At 39.7% G+C, this 15,324-nt stretch overlaps 1 protein-coding gene across 30 annotated transcripts in view; it reads right to left on the reverse strand.

The window, feature by feature from the left end:
* The window catches only part of LOC119134656 (neurexin-1a-like), a 145,984-nt gene extending 139,840 nt beyond the window's left edge, over positions 1 to 6,144 (reverse strand). For all 30 annotated transcript variants that reach the window (XM_037271568.1, XM_037271566.1, XM_037271574.1 and 27 more), the window contains exons 1-2: positions 5,928 to 6,144; positions 3,006 to 4,245 (exon numbers count right to left, since the gene is read on the reverse strand). In XM_037271568.1, the coding sequence (XP_037127463.1) occupies positions 3,006 to 3,717 (712 nt within the window). In that variant the 5' untranslated portion in view covers positions 3,718 to 4,245; positions 5,928 to 6,144. The remainder of the gene's footprint in view (positions 1 to 3,005; positions 4,246 to 5,927) is intronic.
* Between the last annotated feature and the right edge of the window lie 9,180 nt (positions 6,145 to 15,324).

Below are 15,324 nucleotides of genomic sequence, written 5' to 3' on the forward strand. Positions count from 1 at the left end.
TGGAGAGGCCACCTCTCTGGTGCCGGGGTCACTTGACAGGTTTAGTAGCACTTCTAGGACTAGGTTAGATTACTATTAATAGCTACATTTCCATCAGGTGAAACCGATTAGTTTGCCACTGGATAGTTTGGATCACCAAGCATGTTTTTCTTGTGTTTCGGCAGGATTTTGAGAGCTGGGTCAGTTACGGAAATAATAGGACAACACCTCCTGTTATTTACAAAAGCATGGGACTGCCAATTTGGAGTAAATAGTTTTGACTGGCATATATGTGTCCAATGTATTCAGTTACATAATTACAATTGCATAGTATATGTAATTGTGATTGGCATTAGCAATGCTGTACTAACATGTCAACGAACACCCAACCAACATGAAAATCCATTGATGTTATTGATAAATCCAATTTATAAATCTAAATGTTACAAATTCAACAATCATACTAATTTGCTCCCTCCTCTATTGGCAAAACAGAGGGAACAGCAGCACAAAAAGAATGCACAATGTAGCCTTGGAGCACTGCAATAACATCCACAGACAGACAGTTGAGCTCATGAGGCAAGGTAGTGCACCGAGTGACTATTGTGAAAATATATAGCTCGATCCGCAGCCCCAGTGCACATGTTGATTGATGACATTTCCTTTATTGGAAGTAAAGGTTGGTTGAGACTGTGAAATATGACCTGGTCACTGCACACATATGTACGCTTTTACTGTTCAAGGCAGCCTCCACCGGCTCCAGCATAAGTCAAATCCTGACTATGAATCAGATAATGGACCAAATAAAGCACTGCATCTTCTTAGTCGAGTCCTTTTTTTTTTTTTAAACCAGGGCTGATTTATGTTGAGCTAATGTGCAATGAAATGCACAACATCATTTCATCTTATCAGGATGAAAATATGGCAATGCATCTATGTTATTTCTCTAATGAGAAACGGGAGCACAGATTCGGTGGGACTAAGCGATAGCTATGAAACAATGCATTTAAATAATTGTTCTAACCGATCAAAGGGATTTGTGCGGGCGTAGTCATGCAATGTCCGCGCTTGTGATTGAGCAGGGGAGAGATGACAGTTGTTGTCGCGTAGCCGTTAATCCTTTCATCTGATCAAAGTAATAGAGCAGCTTTGAAATGATTTAATGGACAGGTAATATCTAAATTTCAAGGTATTTTAAGGTTGAATCAGTGTGCTTGCATTAGCTGAGATGAAATATGGATGGAGGACAACTTTTGTTTACCACTCTGATCTGCCGAGCAATAATATCTTTTCGTTCAATTTGGCTGTTGAGTCTAATTCTGATTGACAATCGCAAGCCTCTATTGTTCAAAAAAATTGGTTCAACACCAGCCCTCGTCTCAATTTTAGATGAGTGCTGGGAATTTGAACGGGCATCCATTTATTGCCTTTCTTTCCAGCAGTTGGTTCGTGATAAAGCAAGCAGAAATTAACATTGTGAACGTGGTTAATTGTAGTTAATTATGTTTCCAAACCACTGGGTCTCTTGAGTACCTGCCAACCTATCAAAGGAGCCAAAAAAGGAAATACTGTATTTTATCGGCTCCTTGTTTGAGTGTAACACTTCAGCTCATTTCAATAATCGCCCAGATACCAAGTTGCTTTGCGCATTTTTACACTTTAGGCAAGCCCACTCGCTGCCCATCTTTGGCTTTTCACTCAGATTTTGCTGTTATCATGTTTATGCGTTTTACCGTCTTCATTATCAATGTATTGCTTTCACTGTGTTTGTTGTTGTATGACTCCATGTACAGCACTTAAACTTAATTGCAAGTAAAGTTTTAGATCCCAACCCCACAATATATATGTAAACGCATCCTTATGTCCCAAATCACTCTCTAGTGTTAACTATTACCAGAAGAATACAAATATAAATAATCAATGACATGAACATGCAGGCTGTGAAATTCTGTTGGAAAAATATAGTATTACTGAAGTCGAGCAATTCGAAACAGAGACGCAGCTCCACTCTGTACGTCGAAGCGAGTTGATGAACTACGGCACCATGAATTTAAATGCGATTCCAGGAGGAACACAAACGGGCAGACGACACGGACGACATTTTAATGAGTTGTATATGCCTCACTAACTATTGGCGGTCCAGTGAGGGGAACTTAGGCTGCAGTTGCAGGTCAATCGAAGCTGACCTAATGAGCTTATTATTAACAATAATATTACATGCTCAAACGGGCCTAAAGGAAGTAACAACAAAACATTAATTATGGCTGGGTTGGATTTGACTAGCAATGCCATAACATCATGCTACATTATTGCATCATCTCACATTTCATCATCATGAAGAACAAGTCAGTTGGATGGAAACACAACTTCATTCTGGATTCAATTAGTATGGCATTACAATGCTATGTGAAGTTAATTTTAATTAAGCCATGCAATATTTCTTGAATCAAAGTTAGTTTTTTTTAATGTTTGCATTCAAAAATAACTGTGATTGACGACTTAACCCACACACTCCATTACTTCCAATACATATTTGGATTTTTTCGTGTGTTATTGTAGGACATAGCATTGACAACATCATGACAGTCTTGCGTCATCATTTTGTGAGTCTATGCATCTTCTTACATGATTAGATATTTTAGTTAAATGAGACTACTTAATACTACTAATGCATCAGACTTGTGGTTTTTGCACCTGAGGCAAACCACTGGAGGGTTCATTTCATAGGTCAACCGATCCCGGCAGACCTCCAGATAGGAATGGAAGAAGACTTTTGGGGATGGAGAGCACCAGCATGTTTTCCTAATGAGACCTAGTAGGCGATCCACTCATTCCAAACAACAGCAGATCAATGGCACAAATGGCCTTAACTAAATAGAGGAAGGGATTGTTTCACTATTGAAAGTATGTTAATGGGGTTGGAAATTTGATTTCTTTTTCAAAAATCATTGTTATGAGTGGGGCTTTTTTTTTCCTTTTTATACAGAGGACATTTTGTTCCGTCAAAGTGGATGCAGATGTCTTACCTTCACTGCAGTCCGTTCCTTGGAATCCAGTTTGAGAACAGTCGCAGGTTGGTTTGTTGTCGATTAAACTGCACACTCCACCATTTAGGCACATGTCAGCTGCGCCGCACAGGTCCTTCACGACCCCTTCACTGTCCACCATGACAGATGCTGTGTTGTTGACCTTTATGTCCGTTATCCTACCGGCGAAAGGCGGCTGATCCCTGATGGCAGCAGACGTGAGTCGCAACGCCACCGATCGCAACTCTGGCGGGATGCCACCGACAAACAAGTGGCTGAAAACGGTCATATCCCGTCTTTTGGACTTGACCTCCACCCACTTGATCTCATTGTCCACCATCAGGGTTGTGTTCTTGAAGTTTCTTCGTACGGTGACGGCGTGCCATTGGCTGTCATTGACCGCGGTGTCGGATATCATGGAGGCAGGCTCGGCACAGAAGATGGAAAAACGAAGGCTGAGTTTCCCGTTCAGTAAGAGGAGTTCCAAAAAGTCACAAAATCCCTCGTCGTCAAAGTAAACCAGCAGCCCGTGGGAGCTCTTTGTTTTCATGTTGAAACTCATTTCACTTTCGCAGCACGCGTTCCACACTGGGAAGCGAGCCCACTGTCCCTGTGCACCTGTAAACTCCAGACAAGTGCCAACTTCTACATAGCCACAAATGAGCAGCCCGACCCAAATCAAGTGGGCACTGTGATGCTTTTGTAAAGCCATTGTGAGAACACTAATCTATGTGGATAGCTAAATGTATTTACAGGATGTTTAGATTAAGCAATACATTTACTGAGCTGACCGTGACAGAAAAGAGGCAGACAATGAAAGGTCTCATTGTACGATAGACAAATATTTGAGTTTTAACGGGCTAAAAATGTTGGCACTTGTGACCTGGGTCAGAAATATTAACACTGCCTGGACTGTGTGTGCCAAAATAATCTGGTCTGTTTCAAGGTCCTCTCTGCCATGGCGCTGGACACTAAACTAACAGTGCTTCAAAGACAAAATTGTTTGTGGTCATGGAAGAGCTCCTCCTGATGCCAGTTAGAGAATGCACGGTTTCACGCGAGTTGAGACTGCAGCCTTAATCTTCACGTTCATGCCAACATGGTTTTGGCTGGTAACTGCTAGGCTTGCTGTGGGCTTTTCATCCCGCATCTTCCCTAACAAAGTGAAAACGAGCCATATGGAGAAACACTGGCTGATGAGTTCGTCAAAAGAGGCAGTCTGTCCGTCCAAGAGAGTTCTCTGCAAAAGAAACAAAATGTCAATACAGCAGCACCATTCCAACATTTGCTTGCATGTTTACATATGGAGAAAGAATAAGTTGTCAATATGAGAAACCTATCAATGTAATTCCTACATTCAAATGCACCAAAAGTCATTGTACGAAAACGTCATTTTTGCATGACATTTTTACAAATCACAATATTTGAAGTCTGCTGGCCTAAAACGCTTCCCCCACGCCATTTTCTCTTATACAGTGGTTCACTCATTTTTATACTTGCATGACAAAGTCATAAACTATCAGAGACAATATTGTCTGTGTTGTTAATAAAGCTTTTATGATTGTGATAGTTTGAGCCTTGAGCAGATAAGATTCCATTCTTTGCTTTGGTGCCCTACAATACATGAACAACCAGACTTCGGTTAAGCGTCGTTTCAAAATGACAAGCGATATAAATGAGATGGGTTGATATTTCCTATGGGATCAACTGTTTGGAAACACACACAAATTGGACCATTGACGTCCCACTGTTTAATTCTTGCATATTCATATTGCCTGATAGCAGCATCAGCAGCATCGCCACCACCCAGGGGGTTCTGTCTTAAAGAATCAACTGTTTATCTCGACCAGTAAGAAATTACTTTTTGTGACTCGGAAATGTTGAGACTTTTTTGCAAGAAAACCATATGCAAGACAGAAATCCAATGAGGCAGGAACAATGTCACACTATCGCCACCCGGCACTTAGTAAGCATCTCATCAGCCCTCCCCTATATCATCCCCAAATAGTCCACTGCCGCTAGGGGGCATTTGTACATGTTATTAAAAGATTGCTATACTATGCTGTGATGTATCAAGCAAACTAGAATCCTCATGCAAGGCTTTCTTTGTCATTCGGATTCCGTGGAACCCTTACTCATCATTCACACTAGCGGACAAGTACTTCACACACAGACATAGATCATTAGGGTCTTTGCAAAAGGCAAATGCTGCGCACAAGTACATCAAAAAACGTATATAATCTCTGATGTAGACTATCAGAGTTTTTAATACACTCAGAAAGGTTACTTTTACATTAACTTTCGCATTTAAGAGAAGAAAAAAATATACACCCGAAGAAAAAAGTGCATTATTTGCTCACAAAGGCGATTTGTGTAAGAAAATGCGTGCGTCTGCCTCAATTTGCTACTTGTATGATGAAATGACTTGGCGTTATCTCAAGTGTCTTTTAGGTGCACCCACATTCACAGTAACGTGGAATAAAAGGCGCAGTGTTGTTGAAAATTGTGTTTACTAATAAGAGTTAATTCATGATAGTCAAGCGCGTGTGTCCCCCCCCCCCCCCCCCCTCCTAAAAAAAAAAGCGACAGTGTACTCCGCATCGTTGACATCTCATACCTTTACACTCTGCAGCAGATTACGATGCATTTAAACATATTTGTTCGAATTTCTACGCAAGTCTGGAGGGCGTGGAGACTAAAGGGGAATTAAATGCTTTTATCACCTTTCTTCCTGTGCGCTCCGTACACTTGGACCGGACCCTAAATATAGTTAGCGCAAAAGGAGCAAGGGGGACAGAGACCCCTTAAAAACACGTTGGCCAAAAACATCTCACCGTGTGCTGAGAAGAATAAAATTAAAAAAAAACGCGCGAGGAGACGGGTCACTTCCACACTTAAGTCCAATGATAAGGTATCATTTACCTTCAACGTGCTTCCTTCCACGGTGTCCGCAGCTTACAAAAGCAAACGTAAAGAAAACGACAAATTTCATTAAAAAAAAAAAAAAACATCAACAAGAATGAAAAAGATCAACGTGATTTTGGGTGAAGAGCAGAGGAGTGAGAATCCAGTTTTAGTGGAGGTGGAAAGAGGTGCAGTGTGCTTTCTCGGTTGAGCTCGTTCACGGACTGCGAGCCGCCACAGACACAGCGATCCACGTGACTCCCCCGTGCAGGGGAGGGGCTGGATGCAGCACCTTGGACAGCGGCTCGGCGTCCACACAAGCACAAACAAGATCACTGAGATACTAACTTCTTTCAAAAACTGCAGTGATTAATTACTGTGCAAACATCCCTTTTCCAAGGACACAATTTAGCACGTTTAGACACTTTCTACACCAGTAGCCCCTGAGCTAGATGGATAGATAGATGGACAGATGGCTAGATAAATGCATCAATAGTTGCAGGGATGAATGGGTGGGTTGGGCGGACGGACGGACGGGCTGTGTGACCTCATTGGTTGATAAATAGACACATGATAGACACATATAAATATATGTATATATAGATACACTTGATACAGAGATGGAGAAATAAGATGTCGAGATCTATGGATTGGATGAACAGACATACAAACATCGCAGTTGCTATATTACGTAGATGTCTATATTGTATATATTATAGAATAGGTCAAGCTGATATGGAGTTTAAAAGGCCATAAAAGGACATTGCCCAGTATAACAAATATTTCTCTTGGGGAGCTTTTACATATCCCTGCTGACTTCAGGCAAAAGGACCCCGTACTGGTCACCAGTCAATCTCAGGACACATATAGAGGCAGACAACCATTCACACTCAGCAGTTCCCACAGGCCTGAACGGAAGCCAAGCGAGTGAATCACTACCTTGTGAGTGAAAGACTATCACATTGAATATACTAAGAAATGGCAGGAACCAATACAGGCTCGAAAGTGGCAGACTGCTCAGAACACCTCTATGCAGAGTTTTCTCAGCCAATAATTGAGCAGCTCAGTGCACTATTTTGTCATCCATATGTGACCATATCATTTCCATCATGCCTTACTGTGTGTGTGTGTGTGTGTGTGTGTGTAAGTGAATTGTTGTCGTTAACTGATCAATATCAATATAAAGGCATCAATTAAATAACCTCTTATTAGTGTAGTAGCACAGTGATCGATGATGGTACATTTATTTATCGCAAATTTCCATGATACTGGATCAACCCACCCCTCCCCCTTGAAGTAATGATTTATCGTTCTAAAGTAAATCTTTCTTTTTTTTCCCCAAAGTTATTTTTTCCAGTGATAGAAATCATTTTTTCAGTTCCTCTTGAAAGCATCTGTATCCCCCTCAGATTAAAGCTGATTGAATTTAGAAATGTGTCATTTGGTTTATAAGATTAGAAGACAGGGAAAAGGACATCACAAGTCTGAATTTAATTTCCCAGGAATTAATGAATCATACGAGTGTGGGCTGCAAAGAGCCGCTTGCATGTCCAGCTAAAATGAGCTTAATGATTGTATTGACTCGTATAATGACCTTGTACAGTTGATGCATGAGAAAACTATTAACGTGCCAAAAATCTGATTAAAAGTGAGATTTTAAAGCTCAAGCAAACAACCCAGAGCAAATTGCCACTCTCCTTATTGACATTTGATCCAGGGATTATTGGATCAATTGATTTCCCATTCACATTTTTTTTTTACACCTCACTTTGATATAATTTCCAATATGATGACCATGAATTCCACACTTTAAATGTTTTTTTTCTCCAAAAAGCAATTCTCCTGAAACAATTGGGTCAGTAGATCACAAGTGATCATCAAAACACCATTCTCCTTTATTTGGGAAAGACAAAAAAAGCTAGTTTTTCAAGTCTTCACTTGCCCTATTCTACACTTATCTATAATATCTAGCATGTAGCTAACATGTAAACAAAGTTGCAAGCAGCACTTCAATATTCTTTTTTTTTGGTGGTACTGTGTGTGGAGTCAATGATGCATTCAAAGCACGAGCACAGGAACACTTGACCTTTTTTTTTTTATTAAAGGGGCTTTTATATCCAGTTATCAGTGATTTGAGAACACTATACTGTACATTTTTAGTATTATTAGTCGGGGTGCAATCTCAACAGTTACAATAAAAGCACAATATTGAAAGATTGTTGCGCAGTGTAATTTTTTTGGGGTCTGTGACCTCTTCAAGGTCGTTATGTAGCAAATCTCTCATCCCCATAGACTGGATTTCATCTAAATGAATTCTACACCTAACTGAATCTGGAGTCTTACAAAAACTACTAAACTTGGCAATGCTCAAATGTGGAGATATGACTTATAAAAGTTGAGCGCTATCTGTAAAATGTATGATAAAATGGAATTATATTCATTGAATGCAAGCTAGTGTGAAATGGCCTGATAAAATAGAGCCATGACACACCTGCTGGTCACAAATAGTAATCCCAACATTTAAAGGGAGCTGCTTTCATTCACTATTGTCATTGAAAGCATTTTAGGTGAATACAGGCTCAATGCAGTCCAAATTGAAAAGCGTTTGCACAAACGTAGACACACACACACATGCACGCACACAGAGAAAGATATATGTGTTATTTTTTGTTTATGGATATTGATACACAAGCTTTGTATTTAGATGGATGGAAAGATGGATGGATGCAAAGAGGGACAAACAGAAAGACAGAAATATATCGCAGAAGGTTGTAATGTTTTGGTTTTCAGAAAAAAAAAATGGAAAGAAACATTTTTTATTATTGTAGGAAGGCGACAATATGTAAACATGATAAAGCATTGTTGACATTAGGTGTATGAGCTCAACAGTGTGTGTCCACTTCCAAGACAAGCTAATAGAAACCCCAATCTCAAAAATAAACTCTTCAAATATATAGTCCATCTGTAAAGATGGATGAGTCAACATGGAAATGCCATTTCCCTTTCCAAAGGAATGAATTCTAACACTAAATCCGGAGTTAACTTGAAACCAAGAATGCTACAAAGTTATAAAGTGTAACCCTGGACATAGATAGCATTGATAATTTGCTGGAAAGATTAAACGTGATAGAATTTCAAGACAACTCCCTTCCCTTGTGAGCACACCAAGCAGCCACAATTAAAAGTGTTAAACAGCTGCAAGGTGAAGGTTGCTAGCTTCCACATGACTGCTCCTGACAGGAAGAAAAATCCTTTTCAACTCAGGCATCTCCCTCTGCAGTCTTTTCCTGGGCCAGCGGGAGGAGGATCGCTCCCATTTTGCACTTTTCGTCAAAGTGGCAACCGGGGCCCGGGAACACACTTCATTAACTGCTCCAACGGCAGAGGATGGTAGCTTTTCCAGGGAGTAATCACAAATCTGAAGTTGTAAGATGACCACAATGCATTACGCAGAAAAGGCTTGTCACTCCCTCCAAGGTTCCTATCCTTTCAAGTGTGGGGCGCCAATCAATCAAATGAAATGAGCTGAGAAACCTTGGGTGTTATTTACACGTGCGTCTTCTCAGGTTGTTTCATATGGGACAAAACTAGTCTATCCCATGAATTAGAAACGCCAACAAATATTCCTGGAACCTGCTTTACATTTGTCAAAATTGCCTCCTATTAAAAGTGTAAGTACGGATATAAACGCAATAACATGGAACGGTGTTCCAAATCCACAAGATTTATGGTTACCGATTCATTTGCCTTGTCATTACTCATTCAAATTTTTGTGCTTCTCTGCTGCATCCTCAATTAGATAAGAAGTTATTCATTTATTTTCACTCGGTGGAAAATCTGGAGTTGCTCAGCGAAATGAGGATGAGAAGGCGGAGCAAGAGGTGTGGAATAGTTAACATGGGGCGGGGGCTTGATATGATTTCTCTAAAGACATACTTTTCAAGTCTGGGAAAACATTTATTAGACTATAAATGCACACAGCCTGAGCTTCATTGGCTCTCGTATTCCATCTTACATCATTAATGTTTGATGTAAAAATTCAACTATGAGTGCTGCTGGGGACTTAATGGTATGAACGTCTTTGCAAGCCTCGTAACAGAAGACCAGCAAAAGCAAAGCCACAATCTCAATCCACCCATCCAAACACTCCATCATCAAACTAATGGCATAAGTATATGCATTCCGGGCAATATGAAAACGTGTGGCTTGTCTGTATTCACGCCAAGTACGCACCTTTTTTTTTTCCTCCTGATTTTCATTTGGTCGGTTTTGAAAAGCTAGCCTGTCAAATTGTTAAACTGTCAGTTCACTGGCTACACCAGATACAAGAGGGGACAATCCACGTACAGAACGTGGTCAAAATGTATCATATAGTACTTTACTTGACTCGCATGCTTCTGTTGCATTAAACTGCAGCACTCTGAACCTATGCATTAATATTTCAATCTAAAGGTCTTCCAATTCATGGCTATGCTTTTACTCTCTCGTAATGTTTCACTCAGTGATAAAGCAATATATGTTTACATCAGCAAAATGCTACCTTTACACTATATCCAGATTTAGATAAATCTGGCTCTTAGTGAACGAGGTTGGGAACATAATTTTATTCTTCCTTTAATTCTGTGACACCATCTAAAAAAAAAAATCAAGACTTTAAAAACAGACCGTCCTTGCTATTGAAATATTAAACTTTACATTATTCTAACCGAGATATTCTCTGAAAGTAATAATGCATGTCTTCTGAGTAGCAGGCTGAAAGGTGCTCGTTCATGTGATGAGCAGATCTAGCAGCACAAGAATAACAATAGGAACAATTGGCACCTCATCTGGATTTTCAGACACATTCCGGAAGGAATCAAGGATGGATATGGCTGACAAAGAGCCAAAATAAGAATAGTACAAAAGAGTTAAGGTGTCTCATTATGAGGTGTGAAAAGATAGACATGCAAGTCCTAAAATATGACTCCAAAGGATGCATGATGCAGTGGTGGGTCAAGTTTGGAGAGTATCTGTGAAGGACACTATTGTAGTTCGTAACTGGCTAGATTAATCAGTGCAGGTTTTTTTTTTTCTATTTTAAAAATGTTATTTTTAGGGTCTCATAACTATTTTGTTTTTGATATACATACATATGGGATAAGCAAACAATCATTTCCACCCACAGTCACACTAATGAGTCATTTTGAGTCTTAACTAAACCTCACATTCATGATTTGGAACGCAGAAGCTGGAGGGATGAACATGCAAATTCCTCATGGGTAGCCCGGAGCTGAGAACTTGAGAACTGTGAGCCAGACGTGCTACCGACTTGGTCCCATGAGAAATTTGTCCTCGCCAACTAGACTTGAAATGGCTGGAACCTCTCAACAGTGAAGTGCTTATAATGCACAGGGAACCAAATTCCAAGTCAATTGGAAACAGTTTATTGTGGATACAGAGAAAAACATTTAAGATTTTTAGGTAAGAAATCTTATCCTGTGATTTCGGATCCTCTTGTAATTGTTGGAAATGTGTGTTCTAAGATTCAATTCAAACTAATCTTTATATTGTATAACGTGTTGAGACAAGAATTTGCAAATATTTCACTCGTTAACCAATTTTGGCTCCCTTAATGTAAATTTCAAGGAATTTCCCACCAACACGATCATTTCTGACATACAGTATTTCTGGAGAACAAAATGTGCACATTTCACCAAATGAAGAAATGAAACATCTATAACTATAAACTGAAAAAAGGTAAGACATGAAACCTCAGTCAATCGTGAGTGTAAGAATAAAAATGCTACCCGGGTTTGCACATCCCCCATCCGACTGCAGCGTTAGCCTCATTTGGACAATTAGAAGTGCAGCTCAGTTCAACATGCACACAGTAATGGTACCACAAGGTTAAAGTGAAGAATACGGCCCTTTTTTCCTATGCATAATAAGACAATTACATACAAGGCTATAATGAAAGACAAGGTCAACACCTTGAGATTAATATAAAACTATTCATGTCAATATATCAAAATTAGAGGCAAACACAAGAGTGATTAATGCTTGAAAATTCTGCAAGCTGTGTAGGAAACATAAAACACCAAACACTAACCCAACAAGAAGCTTGAGTGAAGAAATGTCAGCATTGTCTAAGAGTAGCACATCAGCTAGTGCGAGTAGGTAGGCATATTTGCTGGATGGATTGATGAAATTAGGTGAGATAAAAGAGCGGCTGTGATAAAGGTGGCATCAATCACTTGTTATCTATATCTTTACACTTGTCATAGTAGTGGTAGTGGAGACTATGGGGAAAAAGGCAGAAAAATAGATAGCTCGCCGAAATACTTTGAGGTTGAAAGTGTTTTTGTTATATCATTTGTAATTCTGATAACGTTTCATCCAGTTTTCAACATAATTTGTGTTGTAAATGAGCAGATTCTTCTTTTTTTTATTTACTACTCGCTATTCATTTAAATGTGCATTGAGTATATTAATTACATTAAAAATGCTTAAGCTAAGGTAAAATGGAGAATCAATGTTTTCTCTCAAAACTTTTAAAGGTTACCACAGTAGATTTTTATCACAGCGCTTTATCATTGTGCTTAAGGGTGAGGTTCTTTTAATACAATATGACAAAAGTAAATTGAATTGTGGAAATGGAAAAATCATTATTGAACTGATTTTAGTATTAATACTTCCCAACTACATCATGAAAGCGATTAAAAAAAAATAGGTTTAGCAGAGTCAGTGGAGGTGGGCTAATAAAGTATTTTGCCAATTGGTGGGAACTATTGATGTCACACTGCAGCTATTTCACTATCGAACGGCATCATCTTTAAAAAGGAGACGATGGGCTTGGCAGTGGAGGAGTCCTATTGATCCTCGGTTTTATTGATTTCCTCCCTTTGTGAGAAAGAGAGATCGAGTTTGTGTGTGCATGCGTCCTTGCGTGTGTGTAGAGGGGGTGCGTGTCGGTGGCAAAGCAAAAAGATGGGAGGTGCGTTAGCTGGGAGAAGGCCTCTTTCTGAATAAGAATGGCGAAGCACTGGGCACCGGAGTAAGGTGCTGCATGAACAATAACGTCTGGTGCCGCTGTGGATTGTGCTGCACTCTAGACGAAAGAGGCTCTCACTGCAGATGTGCTGCTGACATGTTCCAGCGGCTGCATTGCAGACACTTAATGAGATCCCGGAATGTCAACTGGACATAAAATACACAAAGATATGTCAGATGTGTCTAAAAGCTCACTTAAACTATTCCAGTACTTACAGAATGCAACGTATAAGTAATATCCTTTGAGGTTGTTCCGACTGGTCCAATTTCACGGGCTTCTCTTTTGGAAATAATGGACATTATTGAACAAAAACACGTTTGTTTTATATGAATTCTCTTCATATAGCTTTTTCTTTCAGCTAATTTGTTTTTTAAATTGCTTTATAAATAAAATCGAGTTGTGGTGAATATAGGTGAGGAGATTTCTATGTTATATTAATAAAAAGACATGCACTGAATCATGCATTGACCAGGAGGCCAAGTTGAAAAGTGAGCATCTGCTGGAGGCTTTTTGCTTCTTGAGCTTGAAGAGAATGACTCAATCTCTCTCTGACACTTCTGCGTTTTGACAGTGCGAGTTATCTGTTCGGTGGCTAATCTTAAACGGCGGACAGTTGTGGTCAGAATTTTGTCAAGGCTCAAGTGCTAAAGGAAACACTTGAGGCGAAAGCCTTTTTGGTAATCCATTCTCTAAGACGCCTGCATGATTAAGAACTACAGCAACAATAATAATAAAACACCATTTCTCCCAGTCTGGCCCCGAACACCAAAGGACACAAATTCAAGTCAATAATGTATCCACTGTTGAGTCATTTTATTGATGTGTTGCATTTGCCTTTTAAAAGTTGAAAATAAACTCAGTCGACACCCACTGCGCAGACTGTCTGCAAAGTTGCGGAGATTGTTCTGTTACATTTCTTTGACCCTGAGCAAACATTACGAATACTGTATACCATTCTCTATTCAAAGACACAACCAGTAGAGCTATAACTATAAATACCAATTATAATGGCTTTTCCAAACATGAGTCATGGATGCCTTTTCCAGGCCTTTACTGAGATTCTACACTACAGTAAAATATGTCTTGCGTATTGGGTCATTTATGAAGATCAGAGAATGATATATATTAATAGTGTATCTCTGAATTAAACTTGATTAGCTATTTATTGGCCTCAGTTATACCATCTTGAATCTCACATGAGGAAGGCTGTGTGCAATGGTTGAATATCACAGGATTACCTGAATGACAGAAAAGTGTCTGGTGCAATCTAATGAGGCCGTGTTTGTTTACCTTTTGGTACGCCTGTTCTCAGTAGAATCTGCCAGGATTTGACTGACAAAAATGCCAGTGTTTTGAGAAAGGTCAATGAGAGTGAGACAAGGCCGCTCAACTCAGCTTCCTTTAATTAGCTCCGGCTTTGTGCTCCTGTCTCATCCTGTAGCGCTGCTAGAACCATGTTCACCTTTCAAGATGTGACCTGAACAAGAATGGTCCTGAGAGGAAGCCAAATGAAAAGAGTGGTCATTATAAGCAAAGATTCCCTTTGCTCAAGCCAGAAATATATTCAGCGAATGTTAAAACTCAATATGAAAGTGTTAACAGCATTGTCATGATGCTTGACAGCCATGGGGGAGTTACACCTTTCACTGAATCAAATGCATTGTTAGAATCGAGAACATAATTTAGTCATGCATTTGCAAGTTAATGAATGACAAGTCGGGTCAGTTGAGAAGATTTGAAATTGCGACATCCAAATCCCCTGGGTCGTATGATGCTGGTGAGAAAGAATGCTTCACCGGACTCTTAATCTTATTCTCATCAAATGACTGCCAGGAACAAGAGCAGGAAATGCTGCGAAAAGGTCAGATATTTGTCACAGCTTTATAATGAAAGTTACTTTCTCAGTGGTACGGTTGGCTTCACAGAATGGTGAACTGGAGTCACTTGATCTACTTTCACCTGTTAGGTAGGAAGCCAGAATTCCTATCATTGTGCAGACCCATTGAGAAATAATCATTTCGACATGTAGGACAAAAGAAAGGAGACAGGGATGACACCCAAACAAATTTCCAATCTAGCTAAATGACCGACTCATTCTGTAATAAAATCATGTGCATACTTGTAGGAATACAGACAAGAGAAGAGTATTGACTCAAAGTTTCATTGCACAGTTACATTCCATCTTACTGTAAATTGGGTTCCAGGAATTAAAGCTAAGACATGCTTTCTTGAAAGACTAATGCTTTCATAGGAACTTGGGTTTAAAGGAAGATGAAACCACTTACAGGCAGAGATCAACACTGCCATGCCTGCGGAATTACGTCTCGTCTCATTGGAGATGTTTGACAGTTAAACGCACCTGCAGTCAAGCCACTCCGGAGGGAT

Source organism: Syngnathus acus, chromosome 15 (genome assembly GCF_901709675.1).
Source record: "Syngnathus acus chromosome 15, fSynAcu1.2, whole genome shotgun sequence".
Lineage (NCBI taxonomy): Eukaryota > Metazoa > Chordata > Actinopteri > Syngnathiformes > Syngnathidae > Syngnathus > Syngnathus acus.